Genomic DNA, 18,791 nt, shown 5'->3' with positions numbered 1-18,791 from the left:
TAAGAAGCAGGAATGCCTGTGCATCTGCTTAGGGATAGATAATGAGCCAGCAAGAATTTACAGGTTGGGATTAGAGGGTAGACCAACATGGGTGATTTTCTGGTGGATGTCTGCTGCAGACTGCCTGATCAGGAAGACAAAATAGATGTGGCTGTCTTCAGACAACTGGGAGAAGCCTCATGCTTGCAGCTCCTCGTCCTCATAGGAAATTTTATCCACCTCGATATCTGCTGGATGGGCAACACAGCAGGACACAGGCAATCTAGAAGGTTTCTGGAGGTCATCAACAATAACTGCCCAACATAGGTGATTGAGGATCTGGTGTGGAGCCATTTGCTACACTTGACTTTTACAGACAGTGAAGATCTGGTTGGGGATGTGAAGACTGAGAGTAGCATTGGCTGATGAGGTGATGGAGTTCACATTCCTGAGAGGAGGGAACAAGGCCAATAGCAGGACCACCACTGTGGACTTCAGGAGAGCAGACCTTGGCCTGTACAAAGAATATCATATGAAGAGGAAGTCCTGGAGGAAAGGGGAGTCCAGGGGAGCTGTTTGATTTTCAAGAATTGCGTCTTCAACACTCAAGATCGGTCCATATTACTGGGTAGAAAATCAAACAAAGGTATCAGAAAGCCTGTATGGATGAACGAGAGTGACTGACATGTTGTAATGTCACTCAGAGGGACCTCAACAGGCTGGAGGAATGGGCTGACAGCATCCTCACAATGTTCCACATGGGAAAATACCAGTCCTGGCCCTGGGGGCGTAATAACCCCAGGCACCAGGGCAGCCTAGGGCTAAGCAGCTGGAAAGTAACTAGACAGAAATAACTGTTATTGATGCTCTTAGTGCACTGCAACCCACTTACTCCATGTAGCATCAGATGCATGCTTTTTTTCTTCTCCCACCATAAGAAGAGAAGACCTGAATTTACTCTGTCTGTCAGGAGTTACTTGATATACATTTGTCATGACATCTTACTGCTAGCCATGATTTTAAGATAAATCACCCGAGTTGATACTCATTCTTTTCCATGCCCTGCAGTCCTTGCCCACTTAATTTCTGACTGTCATAATATTTAAACTATAGCTGTTATGAGGCTTGCTCAGCCAGGAAACAAACTTGGCCAAGAAGGAAAAAAATGCTACTACATTTCTTCTTATTATTAGTTCACACAATAGATAAAGTATCTGAACCAATTCACAGATGGTGTACTGATAGAATATTTTACGCAGAGGGGTGGATTCAGAACTACATAACTTATGGGTTTCTTTTGACTTATTCTCTTAATGATAATGCAATAAAATTGAAAATGTGCTTTACAATGCTACTATATTTGGGTCATGGGGAAATACATGTAAGGTCTATTTATCAAAGCAAGAGAAAATACATCTACAAGGAGGTGAATATAGAATTAGATTCCCAAGACATTTGGACTTATGTTTGTGTGTATGTATGTGGAGAAAGAGAGAGAGAGAGAAAAAAAAAATATATATATATATATAATCTGATTAAGAGGAGATACATGCATTGAAAAGAACTAACCTGAAAAAAAAAATATTAGTGTCACAACACCATGGCTTATTAACTTTTTCCTGAATTTGTGGGAACAGTGAAAACTGAACTTCAGGATTATGGTCTTGAAGCATTTTTGAAAAATGTTGCTTTGCAAACAAGCTGCTTTCTTTACGGTTTCAGAATGTTGATCATATTAATGGTATAATACTTAATAACAATTGAACTATTCATACAATTATAATGAAGTGTTTACAGGTTATTTTTTGTTATTTACATTCACATTACAGGCAAGTATGTTGCATCTAGAATAAAGTAGTTTATAGTGATTTATTGTAACATTCTTTTGAAGCTGTAGATATAATTCCTAAACTGAATCAGATGTTTTTATTGTCAGTCCTAAATATTAGGACACGTATATTATTGAAGAACATATACATATGAAATTAGGTAGTCTACTTCTGCACAATATTGCTCTGGTACAGGTGTACATTATGATAGTAGAAATTTTTTTATGCTGTGTAAAAATGGTCGCTGGCAATTTATACAATAAGACTATACTGTTCTTGTTCAGTAACATATGCATGTGTTCAATTTCTCCTTTTAGTGTTGAAGAAAGTTTCAAGACATTATTCTGGGCTATATTTGGACTCTCAGAAGTTAAATCAGTTGTCATCAATTATAAACACAAATTCATTGAAAATATTGGCTATGTGCTTTATGGAGTTTATAATGTTACCATGGTCATTGTCTTACTGAACATGCTTATTGCAATGATCAACAGCTCATTCCAGGAAATTGAGGTAAAAATTCCATTTATGATGAAATATCACCTAATGTAGTGTTATATCTAATTGTTTAAATACCCTAGAAATCCTGTCTTCTTGTCATCTTATATAAGAAAAATAACACAGAGAATTTTGGAATATATTACCAGAAAGTATTCATTCCACTGTTCATTTTTGTTACAAATTACCTGGAAATTACTCAGCTGTATGTGCTTGCAGTAGGAAGAACCAGAACCGAACCAAGAAACCCAAGAAACCGCTGCTGACCAGCAACGGATTATTTAAACAATCATTGCTTTATTCCTCTGCATTCAAAAGAACTTTATCTAACAAAGTAATCAGCAGGGCTACAGAAAATCAGCATGAACTTTTCATGTCATGCAATACAAAGGGCTAAATCATTATAATTGATTAGTAAAAAATGGAAGTAGAGCTTCAGAAGCTAGGCCATCCCAGCCTTTCCTGGGTGATGCCCTTACCACAAAGCAGCAGACTCAGGTTGTTTGACATTACGCCCAGTTTCTGGGCATTGACTTGGGGTCACAGTCATTATCCAGCCTGATTAAAAGCAGTGCACATTCTCCAGATTCAGATTTTTCTGACTGAGATCACAGAAAAAACAATTAGGTTTAGAGCAAAGAAAACTACACTGTTATCCAAAAATATGATGACTGAATACAAATAGTTTCTAAAAACAGCTACAGCAATATTGAGACATGTCCTTGAGCCTGACCTCAGTCCTTTCTGCAGAATTGACTTCCCTTGAACTTTACAGGAATGAGTAAAATGAGTGTTTTGGCCATTGTAAATGTTAAACATAAACCATGGTGATGATAGCATACCTTATTTAATCGTATATTAAAGCAAGTGGAAGGAATTTGATAAAAATCACCTAATCCTCTTTAACATCATGTTTAAAGTAATAAAGTAAAATTCTTATTTAAAATTCTGTTTCTATTTCTTTTTCAAAAAGAAGATTATAGATTAAATTAATTGCTACAAAAAAAAAAAAAGATCAGTAAGATAAGAAATCAAAGCTTGTAGTATTGTTGAGGAATTTACAGTTTTGTTTTGTTAGAATAGGATTTTTCCATTTTATTTACTGAGCGTGACAGTGTTCCGTGCAAGTGACTACTTGACCAAGCCTGAGAGGATGAATTTGAATGTTGCCATGAAACTTTACATTAGGCATTGTGTTGTGTGCTTTTAGGTCAACACCATAGGGTTATTAGTCTCATTACAAAGAGCACAAGCCAAGAAGTCTTTGTAATGTTGTATTGGAGACTATTAGCACTCATTCTGGAGTAACTAATGTCTAACGCAAATCCATTTTGTTCTTCTGTAATTGCATTGTTTTAAATGGATTAATAAGAACAATTCTATTAATTGAAATGTGGTTTTCATGGATTATAAACAAGCTCTTAACCTGTTTTAAATTAACTTCAGCCAATTACATTGAAAGCACACATAACATTTAGCTAGGTCATCTTCAGTTGTCAAGATGCTATTAATAGTGTATTAATAGCAATGTTTCTCCTTTACAGGATGATGCTGATGTAGAATGGAAATTTGCAAGGGCTAAACTTTGGTTTTCTTACTTTGAAGAAGGGAGGACTCTTCCAGTACCCTTCAACTTAGTGCCAAGTCCAAAATCTTTGCTGTATCTCTTACTCAGAATCAAAAAATGGATCTCTAAACCATTTCTGTGCCAAAAGAAAAACTTTCAGGAAGATGCAGAGATGAACAAGGTAATTTAACAGTATGTCTATTAACTACTAATTTTAAAAGATAAAAACAATTTTAACTTTTCATTGTTGGTGTTGACCCATTTTTCTAATGAATTTCCTGATCTGCTTAGTCCAGACTGAAATCAGTCCCTAGGTACAGGTTGAAATTTACTTATTTTTTAACTTTTTTTTTTTTTTTAACTTATTTTTTAATCAATATTTGTCCACATCTATAATCAGTTAAGTTAAAAAATACCTTTGTAAATTTACAGTTCTTCTTGCTCTCTGTCACAGAGTCAGAAAATAATTTAGGCTGAAGGGGATCTTAGCGGGTCTCTTGTTCAACTCACAGCATGTCAGCTCTGAGGTCAGACCAAGCTGCTTAAGACTTCATTCCTGTCCAGTCCTGAAAACCTCCAAGGACAGAGACTTGACAACTTGCCTGGGCAGCCTGTGCCATTCATTGCATTACTATTCTCAGGGGGAAAAATTTTTCCTGTCCAGGCTGGACCTCTGTTGTTTCAGGCCGAACAAGTCCAGCTTCTCCAGCCTCTTCTCACAGGGCAAGTTCTTTAGCCCCCATCATCTCTGTGGTCCTCCACTAAGCCTGATAGGAGTATACTCCTGCAATTCCTCCAACACCTGGTCATAGATAAAGATTCTAGAAGCCAGTAATGAGTGGTGTCCATCAAGGGTCCATACTGGCACTAATGCTATTTAATATCTCCATCAATGATGTAGATAGTGGAGTTGAAGGTACCCTAAGCAACTTTGCAAATGACACCAAGCTGGTGCTGTTGATATGCTAAAGGGAAGGGATGCCATCCAGAAGGACCTTGACGAGCTTGAGAAGTGGGCCCATGTGAACCTCGTGAAGTTCCAAGGTCAAGTGCAAAGTTCTGCACCTGGTCTGGGGAAATCCCTAGTATCAGTACAGTTGGTGATGAATTTATTGAGAGCAGCCCTGCAGAGAATGACTTGGGGATACCGGTAGATGAAAAATTTGATATGTTCTGGCAGTGTGCACTTGCAGCCCAGAAAGCCAACCATAATCTGGGCTGCATCAAAATTAGCATGGCCAGCAGGTCGAGGGAGGTGATTTCCCCCTCTGCTCTGTTCTTGTTAGACCCTGTATAGCCCTGTGTTCAGCTCTGGGGCTCCAGAGCAAGAAAGACAGGGACCTGTTACAGTGGGTCTACAGAAGGGCCTCAAAAAGTATCAGAGGGATATAATACCTCTCCAGTGAAGAAAGACTGAGCAATCTTGGCATGTTCAGCCTGGAGAAGAGAAGACTTCTGAGTGACCTTATAGCAACTTTTTAGTACTTAAGGGGGATTTATAAGAAAGATGGAGAAAGGAATATGGGTAATGGTTTTGAACTGAAAGATCTAGACTGAATATATGGAAGAAATTTTTTACCTTTACTGGAACAAGTTGCCCAGAGAAGTTCTGGATGCTCCATCTTTGGAAGTGTTCAAAGCCAGGTTGGACAGGGCTTGGAGCAAATTGGTCTATCAGAAGATGTCCCCACCCATGGCAGAGATGTCACACTGAATGATGTTTAAAGGTTCTTTCCAATGCAAACCATTCTATGATTCTGTATTAAAAAGTGCAAGTCCCAAGACAAGGCCCCTTACTGCCCTCTGAGTACGACTATCCAGCCAGCATTTTGCCCAGTTGTCCAGGCTAACATCCTAAGGTAGGTAGAAGAATATTTTGGGATACAGAGTTAAAACCCTTACTAAAATCATGATAGACTACATTTCCAGTTCTTCCTTCATCTGCAAACCCAGTCATTTTATCACAGAAGGCCATCCAGAGGGTCAGGCAAATTTTACCCTTGGTAAATCCACATTGTCATTCTCAGTCACCAACTGCTCCTCCATGTGCCCAGAAATGTTCTCCAAGAGGACTCAATCCATTATTTTCCCAGTTACCAAAGTGAGGTTGTGGTGCTGACATCATCATTTTGGCCTTTTTTGAAAATGAGTTTAATGTGTGTCTTTCTCCAGCCTTCGGAGACCTCTTCCAATTTCCATGAACTGTGAAAGGTGTTATCATCTTTGGAAGTTCTCCAACTGCTCTCAAAACCCATGGATGCAGCCCAATGACTTGCCAAGTTCTGTCAATTAACCCCTGACTTAACCCTCATCCATGGTTGGTTGTTCAAAACCCTCCTCAAACCCCTTCACTAAGAACAGAGCCTTGGTAGACTGTTTTTAAACCTGATGGAGAGAAGGCATCAAATTCCTCAGTCTTAACCTGAATACCCTTCTTGACTGAGCTGCAGGCCCATGTTTTCCCTGTGCAGCATTTTATTGCTATTGCAGCAGTAGAAATTCTTCTTATTGCCCTAGCCAAAGTCAGCTTAAGGTGAGCTTTGGCTTTTCTAGCACCCTCACATGCCTGGGCAGTGCTTCTGAACTCCTCTTGTATAGCCTGTCTCTGTGTCCGCCAAGAAAGCAGCTTCCTTTTATTCAAAGCATTCTGTTATGTTTTATACAAGTACAGTAAAAGGCACTTGAGTTTATTTATTGCTGTATCTAATGGGTTTATTTAAGGAGTTTATAGTCAGTTTGTTTTTCTTGCAGTGGTTTGGTATAAATTAAATTAATTGCTTTACAAGAACGTAGGGCTTAGCACATGAGTTTACGTGGTGGTAGAAGTGTAAAGACTAGCACTGTTGTAACGCAATATGGAAGAAGAGCTTTGCAAGACATCTAATGAGACTCGCTAAGTAGAAGGGTGAGCATATGGTAACATTCACACACACAAAAAAGAAATTGCAGGTTTGTCTATGTGGCAGAATCAAATGTGTCATTTATGGAACTTTAAAAAGTGAAGGGTCGCTGTTAAGATAGTCAGCAGACTGACCAGAGGCCTCCTCAAGGTTAGTGATTTTTGAGACAGTGGCTATAGTCATTAGACAGGGGCCTGTGAAGAAATTACATGCCTATGTCAGTTCTCAACCAATCTGACAAACACTTTTCCCATCACAGTTATCAGCTGATGAGTAAAAGAGAAAATAAACTCATTACAATCCTAGAAGGAAAAAATTGACCTATATGGAAAAATAGTGTGCCTCTGACAAGCCTCTGCCTCTGGTTAAGTTCATAATGGTTTATAAAAGGAGACACAGACATTACAAACACTGCCAACAAAGTCAAGCTTGTTATTAATTTCAGATGTCTTTTGTGTGCTACTGGTAAACTTTCTAGCCTTTCAAAGACCTCATGTCATTTTATTTGCAAAATCTAATACTAATGTATTTAAGACCCATCAGAGATAATATCACTGATAATATCAGATAATATATTTCCTTGAATTTTCAGTGACTCAATGTTATCAAAACTTTTCATCAAGATGCTTGATGAAAATTGATTTCACAACTTCAGTGAGTGATAAGGTCATCACTGAAAAATGGAGATGCATGCAAACTTCAAAATGGGTAATGGTGAGAAACATTTGTGACTTTGAAATGTGCATAAGTAAGTTAGAAGCTTATTTTTAATGATGGTTTTAAAAATGAAATTTCTGATCCAGTACAACTTAGGTAAACTTGAAAATCTTGTGCTTGCAATTACAATTAATTTTTATCATTCCTTTCCAAAATTATGTTTGTACATAGCAATTCAGATAGCTAGAAAGGTGCTTTCTACTAGCTGCAGATGATAGAGTAACAAATGCTAAATTACATGTTCTTACTCTGCAATCAAAGAAGCTATAAAACTGCAAATCAAATTAAAAACAAACAAACAAACAAACAAACAAAAACAATACCTTACAATGAAAACCATAATGCAGCTGGACTTGCATCTGTTCTTTTCTCAGCCTTTCCAGAAAGGTGATTGATATTGCCAGATGATTATGTTCTTACTTCCTTTTCACCCTGCCATATGCCACTGAGCTGACTTGGATCTATCATGTGCTGCCATCCTTTGCTCTCTAAAAATAAACTAAAATGTTTTCATGTCCTCTATTAATGATACATTTCTGTAAAGTCTGTTTTATGGCATCGTCTCAAAGAAATTCTTAGCTTTTGGAGCTTTTAGCTTTGTACTCATCCCTGTGCTAGGCAGGTTGGTCCTGCTGTGGCTGCTGAACTGGCCATCCTTGCATGAGGAGCTGCTGGAAGCACAGTGAGCTGTGTGAAGATCAGAAGAAATCTGGCAAGAGCAAGACTTGGTGGCTGTGCAAATGCAGGACTCAGGGATGGCTTGGCCCTGTTCAATTAGCTTTGCCCCCAAGTAGGGTTGCTGCAAGGGCTTGTCCCCAGTCTGTTCCAGTTGCCAAACTGTGAGGGAGACAGCAAGTTCCTCTGGTGCAAGCCATACTGGGGAGGTCTCCACAAGTTTACAGAGAGATGCCTTTACATTGCTGTGCCCAGAAATGTTAATGCACCCTTGAGTTTACTGACTCAGGCCCAGTCTGAGGGTCTTTCCCAAAGCCAGTGTCTTCTCGGTGCAAAAGCAGCAGCAGCACCAGAGTGAGTGTAAAGGTGAGAAGGAAGGTGGGAAGGGGGGAATTCTGCCCCTGGAGCTAGCTCTGCCCTTATTACTGTCAACAGAAAACAAAGCCAGATGTTGATAATGCTAAATTGCTAGTATGGATAATGTTAATTAATGTAGCTGCATTCAAAGTGTAGCACAGCAGAAACATGTCTTGAGACATGTCTACATATAATAATGAAGACTGTGAAGAAGTTTTCTTACAATCTGTTGTTTAAGACCTGCAGATTTCTGCTGTAGGGTAGGATTGCTGTTTAAACATTAGATAAACAAGAAAGATAATCCCAAATAAATACATAAATAATAATAATAATAATAATAATAATAATAATAATAATAATAATAATAATAATAATAATAATAATAATAAAGAGTTTTAAAGAAACCTTCTTGGAGTATTATGCTAAATCAAAAAAGTGCCTTGGAAAAGAGAAAGTATATGTTTTAAGAGTCACAGAACCTGTTCATCTTCCTGAGAAAATAGCGGCAGATAACATATATAAGGCATTTTTTTAAACCATGACTTTTCAGAAAAGAAATAAGGAACTAATTATTGAAATAACTTTAAACCCTGACTCAAACAATGAAAAAATACGTTACTTTCTCTTTCCTGGAATAAAACAGTGATTCTGAAATTTTCATGAGGGACCTCTGGTTATGAGAGCACAAACTGAATCATATTCTGGGAACTCACACTCCTGGTCTAAGCACATGCAGTTTAATGACTTTCAACTAAAGTCATCAACTGCTTCTGAAAATTGGGATTTAAAGACATTAAGAAAGTGCTGCACAAAACAGCTACAGTCATTATAGATGACTGTTGTAACTGATTGCACTGAAATTTAAGCAATAGTAGAGAAAGATGTAATGAGAAACAAGTTTAAGCAAGAACATTTTTTTCTAATAGCAGTGCTCTATACATGCTGCATTTTTCTTTCACACAACACTCCCAGAGAAGAGTTATTTTTGTTAGGGTTCAAATGATTATTGTATTTAAATTACTTTCTCTTTCCTCTCCAGTTACTTATGTGTGGATTCTTGATAGATAATAACTTAAAAAGATGAAAACTCTTTCAATCATTAAAGTGACAAGCTGAGTTTACTGTATTAGTTGTTTTTAGGAGGAAAAAGCAATACAAATGAAGCTTCAAGGGTTTAAAGATTTTGTGTAAAAATGAAGTTGTAATGAAATCTTGGCAATCTCTGCCACCAAGTGGCCACTCAGCAGTGTACAATAAATGTGCATTGTGTGAAGCACACAAATGTGTTTCCTACAGAGGAAGCAAACTCTTCATTTTATTCTACCACATTATTTCCAGAAATTAGGAAACCAGAAGCTGAAGAAGAATTAAGATATTTTTTTTCTCATTGAATTTAGTAATGAAGGTAAGGCCCAGGAGAATATTTGTTAGCTTTAAAACCCTGAAATACATATTGATTAGATGTAGAACTTAGGGATATGGTTTAGTGGGGACTGTTAGTGTTAGGTCAGAGGTTGGACTCAATGATCTTGAGGTCTCTTACAACCTAGAAATTCTGTGATTCTGTGTGTGTGATTACACAGTCATATATAGCCACTATTTTTTTGCTGTTGTTGTTATAAATCTAATGCATAGTTTAAGTTAAAATATATTTAGATAAGCTTATGTTCTCCAATATATATTCAAAGCATTTAAGGTAGCTGTATTCAAGAAAAAAAAAAAAAAGTAATAGATTTTGCACATCTTTAATTAATTTCCCATCCAAATTCATCTTAATATGTTACATATAAATATTAATTGTGCCATATATCTCTATATCTTATGAATTTATTCTTGCTTATTTCAAATAAACATAATCTGAGTTAATGTTTTTTTAAATATGTATACATGTATATACATAGAGAGAGAAACTTTCACAAAAGGAAGTTCTAAATTCAGCGTAAATTTAATATTAATTTGAAATGAATACAAATGAATACACTGTGCCAACAACTGTGATGTTTTCTTCAGGAAAAAATATCAAAATACAAGTGCTATATAAAATTTTAAAATATTTAAATTATTCATTGTTTACTGATTTATTAAGATTCATTTGCTTTACTGTAATAGTGAAAATAAAGTTTTTGGGAATTCTGGAGAACTAAAAGACTTAAAGAGCATGCTCTGCAGCAACAGGGAGAATTACGAATTTTAATTGATGTCCTCTTTGCTAATTATGCACCTGAATATTATGCGTCATTCAGCATTTTTTGTACATATACAGTTCCCAAGTTTTTGATTTTAGCCTTTCTTTTGTGTTAATACACGTAGTGTAAGTTAGAACAAAGCCCCAGTAAAGCTCTCTGCTGAGAGCTTTAACCTTTTCTAATTGACATCTGGTGAATATTTACCACATATTCTATAATCCTACTTCCATTTACTCTCAAAGTTCAACCACAGGAAATTCACAGTGTACCTCAGGAGGTTATAATGATTTCAGCTGTAGGAGGAACAGCTATACGAAAGCTTCAGCCTTCACTGGCAGCAGGCGTTGGAGCGTGGGCTGCTTGCTGTGTGGCATGGCTGTGCAGCTGCACAAGCATCTAACTGCTTTCCCAGCTTGTCCCTCATATCAGTCAAAGTGCCCCAGTTTGCTTAGCTGTAGGTGCTTGATGCGTTAAGACACAAAATAACCAACACAGAGAACCTCACTGAAAGTGTAGTGTGATCCCACTGGATCTGAAGTACTACACTGGGAGCCTAGTGTTTTAAAGCAGTAAAAGTCTTACATGTGGAGAAAGTACTTTTTAGTGACAGTCCCACTTATTTCTTGTCCAGATCAATCACAGCTTATATTTCATACTTTTTTATTTCTTGCAGTGCCACTCTTTGTACTGTATCCATATGAATCAAAAGTCATGTAATTCATTTTGGTTTGAGACTCTTAGTGCAGTCCAGCCATCCAGCTGGAGCCCCCATTCATAATTTCCTGAAGCTTTAGTCCTTATCAAAGATGTAAATCACAAACAAAGCCTACAAGTTGAATCCTCTGGTTTTCATCAGGGGTGAAGACCTTTCATTTTAGCACGTGTAGTAAAGAAGATGCTATTCAGAAACACCAGCTGATAATTTTGTGGTTCCTGTGATGGAGTTCTGCAAAGGTACCATGTGATGGAGTTCTGCAAAGACTACCATGGTAACTTCACACAGACATAATTGGGCTCAACAGTTAATGTTCTGTCATACAGTACCTGCGTGGGGCAATTTAACTTAATATTGCTCTTTTATTTATTTTGTATTATAAGCAATGTTTCAATTTCAGCTTGGTCAAAGGAAGCAATCAAGTATAAGAAGCTCTGATGAAATCCACTTAAACAGTTTAAACAATCCTCCAAGACAATACCAGGTAAAAAGCACTTTATTTTTGAATCATATCAAGTTGTGCAACTCATAACAACATAAGGATAGTTTGAATTTAAGTTAAATAAAAATCAAGGGTAAATCCACAGACTCCGCATATGTCAGAAATAAATGCAATGATTTTGATACTTACAGTAAAATTTCAACTTTTTTGGTCTTATTTATTTATTTTTTTCCCATATAGTATAACATTTAAAGTGCTTTTTGATTTTAGACACAGGTTGAGTCCTCAACAGCACAGCAAAAATTAAGAAAACAAAAAAGAAATGCAAAATATTCCTTGTTTGTTTGCTGAAGCAGCTTAGCTTATTGTGCCACATTTCTATATTTTAATACCTCAGGAAATAGAAATATCTTTCAGCCAGTGTGCTATCAATAGTCTGTTTATCCTCTAGTTCCTAGACAGCTTCAATGAGCCTTCATGCAGTCAAGCATGAGGAGCATAAAGCACAGTTGTTCTGGGCTTCTTTTCTTTTGGAGGCTGCTTCTTTCCTTCCTGTTACTAAGTAGGCAGAAAGGAACGAGCAAGAGCTGCTTAAGCAGGCAGAAAGGAACAAGCAACTTGGGCAGTAGAACAGGACAGTCTGAACACTAAAAGACATTGAAAACTGTGGAATTAGGCATCAATACCTTTTTTTAACCATAAGGCAAAAACAAGTTGGTTTCCTTGGGTGCCACTGTTACATTATGCAGTGTCTATAATAAACTCTGTTTCAAAAACTCTGACATTTTCACAGCCAGTTTCCTTTCAATGCAGCGATAGATATGAAGATTATAAATGTATCCTGTAAACTTGAGGATATGTGTACTTGTATTTGAAACATTCTTGGATTATTAGAATAAACAGTACGGCTGCTGACCTTGCAAGCATGGCTGTAATGATGGTCCAGAACCACTGATGTAGGATGATTCACTTCTCAGCCACCTCTGGTCAGAGCTATTACTGTGGAGACAAAAGCAGACACATAAAACTATACATATTTCCTACCTTGTAGTGAAAAACAAAAAATATTGTGTTGTCATGGGTTACATTCTATAAAAATATTAAAGCCAAAGATAGATCTTCAGAGGTAGTTAGATACATTCTTCCATATTCAAGTCTTTTGAACTAATGGGAAGAGCAGGGTCAGGATTCATTTATCCTAGAAAGATAAAATGTACATTTCAATTTGCTGGCCTAGGTCCCCATATTAGTAGTGGACAGGGCAGTCATTTGAATGATGTGCTTCACTTGCTCAGTTTTAGCTGTCTGAGATGAACTATGCTCTCAGATTTGCTTTTTCTTTCCATAAAGAGAATTCAGGATGACTGCCACAGATATATATATTTACTTTATAAAATGTCTGTATTTGCTTAAATGAGTCACAGCTGAGGTGTTTAAATGACTCTTAGAATGTGGGTTCCATTTTTTCCAACATTCACATTGTGAAAAGATAGCTTATCAGTTATAATACAAATATAGATTAAAATAAACATTGCAAATGGGTTTAGCAATTAGCATGGCTAGTCACGGCCATGGCCATCTTTTGGTAGTAACAGAGGCTAGATATTTTTGTCTATGTGTAGATCAAAGCTGCAACTATATCAGTAATTCTCGTAGACTCTGGTAGTGGTCCAAATCAAGCTTCATGAATGACAACATCAGGAAGACAGGCTTAGTTTTCTAACTTTCATATACATATTTGTATAGAACAATAAATCTTACATAACTACTGTAGATGAAAAAAGGTATTTTTACGTTTCATTCTTTTAAGCTGGCACGTCCTACACTGCAATATCTGAATGTAAGAAAAGATAGCAGAGCTCATATGTTGAAATTTCATAGAAACAATAGGTCCAAGTAAGAAGAATTTTTCTTTACTTTCTTCTCTGCAGAAAATAATGAAACGGTTGATTAAAAGATATGTACTGAAAGCTCAGATAGATAAGGAAAGTGATGAAGTCAATGAAGGTGAGTATGTGCATGTTTATGTCTAATCAGAGAATCAAAACAAATTAAAATGGTTACATATGACACCTGGAAAAAAAATAAATGTTTCCAAAGTGCTTAATCCACTTGACATATTTACAAGTGCAAAATGTAAAATTAACACGAAATTGAAGTTAGGGAAGAGATGTGTCTTTCCCATCAGAAACAGCTCTGCCAACAGATTCTTGTTCTCCCATCAAAAGCTGTCACTAGTCTGGCACCTTCTTGTGAAGCATGATGCCACTTCTAGTAGAGCTCATGCATTCTAGTAGAGCTCCCTGCAGGGAGGCTGCATTTAATGGAGCAGCTGGTTGGGGGCACTCACTTATGAATTTTTCCTTGTGCAGACACCTTTTCTTATTAGGGAAACAGCTGGCGCATGTACTTAGCAGAAATGTTCGCTTTTGTTTGCACCCCTCGGAAGCTGGAAAGACACCTATTGCCACAGGAAAAAAAAAAAAAAAAAAAAAAAAAAAAGGACTGGATAGTAAGAGGCCTTGTTGCTGGCCAGAAGGACTCAGGGACGTGAGAGTTCAGTGATTTCTCTTAGAGCAGATCGTTAACTTCCTTATAGAGGCTGCTTAGGGATTTGTGAACTAATGTGATCTCTCACACATTTGCTTTCTGATTTGTTTCCTGAACTGCATCTTTCTATTCCTATCCATAAACCACCATTTATATACAGTCCACAGAACATTCACTTTTTCTGGTTCAACAAAGAAATCCTGAGAAAACCAGTGATAACTGTAAGATATGTAGGATATGCTACTTTTTCCTTCTTTTCTAAATAGTGTGATGTCTTTTACAGGTGAACTGAAGGAGATCAAACAGGACATTTCAAGTCTCCGGTATGAACTCCTTGAGGAAAAATCTCAAAATTCAGAAGATCTGGCAGAACTTATAAGGAAACTTGGGGAAAAATTGTCAATCAACTCTAAGGAAGAAGAAAACAAAAGATAACCAACCTAAACATTTAAGAAATGCAACAGAATGTTAACAATCCACTTAAAGCCATATTTCTGTTTTTTTCAAGTCTAGCTCACATTTCTACTACAGATTCAGAAATTACATCATTCCAAATCTTTATTGTAAAAACAGAGCCACAAATCCTCTCTGTCTATGGTAAAGATGAAATACCACTTGAGTAGCGATATTTATTTATCCTTTATCTGCTGAAGAATAGATAGTTTTAGATCATTTTAATATTCAATTTACCTCTTTTAGAAGGTGAGTGGAATCTTGATAAGCCCAGCTGTGAAAGATTAAAGACATAAATCTAAACTTTTCCTACATTAGCTGGTTGTTTTTCCAAATTTAATTTTGTAGACATTCACACATATATTTTAGTGAAGCAAAAGAGGGAAATTGTGGGTTTTTGCATATTTATATCAAATGCTATTTATTTTTTCAAACATTCTCAACTAGAAAAAAAAAAAAAAAAAGGAAAAGAAAAAGCAAACTGTCTTTCTTAAAAACATGCGGGTTATTAAAGTAATTTATTTGAGCATCTCCTTATTTGAGCGTTAGATAGCAGAATTCTCAGAGGTCTTTCCTACTTATCTCTATCACTTGATAAACTATCATGAAAGATTCCTAGGTTCCAATGGGAGCTGGTGCATTAAGAAAGAAATATTTTTCACCAAGCTTATTGAAGAGCTATTGCTGGGGCCTGAAGGAAATTCCTTTAATCCAGAATAATTAATCCTTGAAGTTCTAATCTGTTCCAGAATTCCCAAATTCTCCAGCTTTTATGTCTTGAACTAAAACCCACAAACTGCAGGAAAGTTTGATTGTAAAGCAGGTAACACATTAAGTTGGAGGATATTACAATAAGTGTAAACCCTCTGAATTCAGGGAATGGTATGCATTGGGGGCCATGCTTCCTCACTGTTAAACTTCTTTAAGTTATTGAATTTTGCTCAGATATATCTTTACCAAAAGAAAAGGTGTTCCAAAAGCACAAAATCTGTATAGATTTGCATCCTTTGTCCTATTCTTTCCCTGGAGAATTTCCTGCGCTCTATCTCCTAGGTCTTCATCAATGAAGAATCTTCTCCATGTCATCATGAGTAGCTTCCCACACTTTGCTTATGCCTACTGTAATACTCCTATGTCTCTGTTTAGCTGGACAAGAGGTACAACATATCCATGTAGACATGTCTGGTTGATTGTTTAGATGCCCAATCCCTGGATGTGTTCAAGACCAGGTTGGATGAGGCCCTGGGCAACCTGATCTGATGGGTGGCATCCCTGCCCATGGAAGGGGGGTTGGAGCCAGATGATCTTTAAGGATCCTTACAAACCAAGCCATTCTGTGTCTCTATGAATCTATGATTCTATGATAGTTGTGTGACTCACCAGCTAATACCTACATGCAGGATAGTTGGTTGCTTTCTGTTTCTCCAAGTGGATACAGGCTAAACACCATCTCATTTTTTCCCTCAGTTAATGCAGTAAATTGGTTTCTCTCCTCCAGCAATCACCCATTCTGTGATTGTTACAAGCATATATTTTGTTGCAGAACTTTACTCCTCTTTAAGCTAGGTTGAAGTTAGTGAAAGGGCTGTGAAACTTTATAACAGGAACTTCAAGATGTATAATGTACCTGTAAAAACCTTGCATATATTGGAAACACGGCTAAAATGACTTGTCGGTAATTACTTTTAAATTAGCTTTGTGAAACTTATTTATTGTGGAATGTATCAGAGTCTTTCCACCTCTCCCTTTTGGCTGAAGGTGTAAAAATATTGCTTTTGATGGGTTCAGACTAGTTTCTAGCTGAATTTACTGATAGCCTTTTTAAAAAAACATTGGTGAAATCACCGTGTATTTTCAGGGCAAAAAAGTGTGAATGAGAACTGCTTTTGTAGTCATGTAGACATATGTAGAGGCAAGAGGCTCTGTCCTGCCTGGAGTGCAGTTGAAGTTGTGGAGGCTGGCCTTTGACCAGGTTGACTGGGTATTTACTGTGATCTGGGGGAATTTCTCACCCTTATGCTCAGCCAGTTAGATTAGCCACAAATGGAGCCTGTGGGATAATCCCATGTATTGTGGGCCTCATGCATAATGAACTCAGGGTTTAGAAACATTTAAGGCCTCTTCTTCTGAGGGAGGAGAAGAAAATGAGACTTTTGAAGGTACTAGAACAGACTGTATTAAAATCCACAGTGTGTGCGACTGGAAAACTATGAGCTACAGAATAGCCAATTTAATAACTTGCCTTTGATTATTAAAAAGCATTACCTCATAACCTGCAGTATTTCCTGCAGTAGTCAACAGGGAGTACTGCAGACTCTGAGATGGCCGTACTGGTTGGTCTGCAGCAGAGATGCTCTGGTTTCTGTGTCAGCCATCGTGTGGAAACAAAGGCAGCTGGGGTGATCTCCAGCTGGAAGTCAGCATGAAGCTATCTTCACTGCCTTTTGTCCCCTGGAAGGCTCCTGCCTGTCTCCCTGGGCCAGAATTGGTCACTGATTTTGAGTTCCCGCTTGAATATTTTGGGCCTGGTTTACTGAAGTAGTGAGCACTTATTACGGCTCCAGCAAATGACCACATTAGGGACCACACCACACGAAGATTTTCCACCTTTGAGAAGCCCTTTGGAAAATCCGTTGGCCAGAACTTTTGGTAACAATTACAATTAAAATTTGCTTTCACTAGTAGGAAGTTTTCGACCATTGTAATGTGCAGTTTGGATCCGCAGCCCAGTGCTAGATGTTGGTAAAACTCAATCTCCATAAATCCAGTGTAAGGAAATGGCACTTAAGGAAATGTGTAAACACAGTTTAAGATCCAGGCACTTTTAAAGTGAAGATTTTTATTACAGAGGTAAAATGGACACTGTGAACTTGTTTAAGCCCAAATTTTGACTTACCTTAAAACTATAGGATCATAATGTATATATTGTATTTCATGAAAAAAAAAAAAAAAAAAAAAAAGATTTTTTTAATTCAATGAAGATATTTTATATGTAGTTATTACTCATGGAACAATTTGTTAAATATATTTGAAGAGGTCTATTGCCAAATATAGTGTGACAAGCAATGTAGTATTTAAAATGAACACAATACCAAATATATTATTCTGATAAAAAATTAAACATACCAGACTGAAAATACCTTTGTGCTGCATTTTATAATCATATTAGTCCTTCACTGCTGGGAACCTTTGGCTACTCTTGCTTGGAAGACAACAGCAAGACAAACACAGAAGACTACTTCAAATTGTGAGCAATCCTACTACAAAAAAATAATTTAAAAAAAGTTTCCCAGAAGGATAAAATGTCTTGTCCTACTTGATTAGACTCAGGATCTGTCTTGCCTTCTGCGACTAAATGTCACTGATGCTAGATGTTTTGGAATGACCCTGCAGCAGGTAACATGTAATTTTCGTCCTACATGTTTCTACTTCTGTTTTCTAATTACAAAAGACTGATATAACTTTGATGAGGAAGTGTTTCCAGATTTTTTGTTAATTATTAGGATAACAAGTAGGTAGTCTTGCTACATACTTTAGTGTTCTTTTAAAATTTTTTTGAGCTCAGCAATTCACAGTTTCTGCAGCAGCAGCTTCCATGTCCAAACCAGACCTACTACAAAAAAGTATTGGCTTTTATATTTTTTTGTCCCATGAATACCTCTTAAGTTTGAATTATGTGACATAGTGAGTAAAATCCATCATCTTCATGACAGTCTTCTCTCTGTTCATACAAACATATTTCACTAAAAAATATAAGATGTCTTAATAAACTCTCAACAGAAGAAAGTACTTTCAAAACAATCCCCAAATTAACAAAGGTTTGCATGGAGGTTTCACGTTTGCATGCGGCTAGCAAACGTGACGCCCATCTACAAGAAGGGCCGGAGGGCAGACCCGGGAAACTACAGGCCTGTCAGTTTGAC

The 18,791-nt window shown here is 37.0% G+C and overlaps 1 protein-coding gene across 2 annotated transcripts in view; it reads left to right on the top strand.

Annotated features, from left to right (window-relative positions):
- Positions 1–18,211, top strand: part of TRPC6 (transient receptor potential cation channel subfamily C member 6) — a 98,883-nt gene extending 80,672 nt beyond the window's left edge. Inside the window, exons 8-12 of one of the 2 annotated variants that reach the window (XM_082780109.1) lie at positions 2,126–2,321; positions 3,851–4,054; positions 11,824–11,907; positions 13,797–13,872; positions 14,699–18,211. In XM_082780109.1, coding sequence (XP_082636235.1) covers positions 2,126–2,321; positions 3,851–4,054; positions 11,824–11,907; positions 13,797–13,872; positions 14,699–14,850 — 712 coding nt within the window. In that variant the 3' untranslated portion in view covers positions 14,851–18,211. Of the gene's footprint in view, positions 1–2,125; positions 2,322–3,850; positions 4,055–6,045; positions 6,841–11,823; positions 11,908–13,796; positions 13,873–14,698 lie in introns of those variants that run through there. The other variant, XM_082780110.1, reaches the window with a different exon arrangement.
- The last annotated feature ends 580 nt before the right edge of the window (positions 18,212–18,791 follow it).

Source organism: Aythya marila, assembly GCF_965140915.1.
Source record: "Aythya marila genome assembly, chromosome: 1".
NCBI lineage: Eukaryota > Metazoa > Chordata > Aves > Anseriformes > Anatidae > Aythya > Aythya marila.
This window is presented reverse-complemented; position numbering and strand designations above follow the sequence as displayed.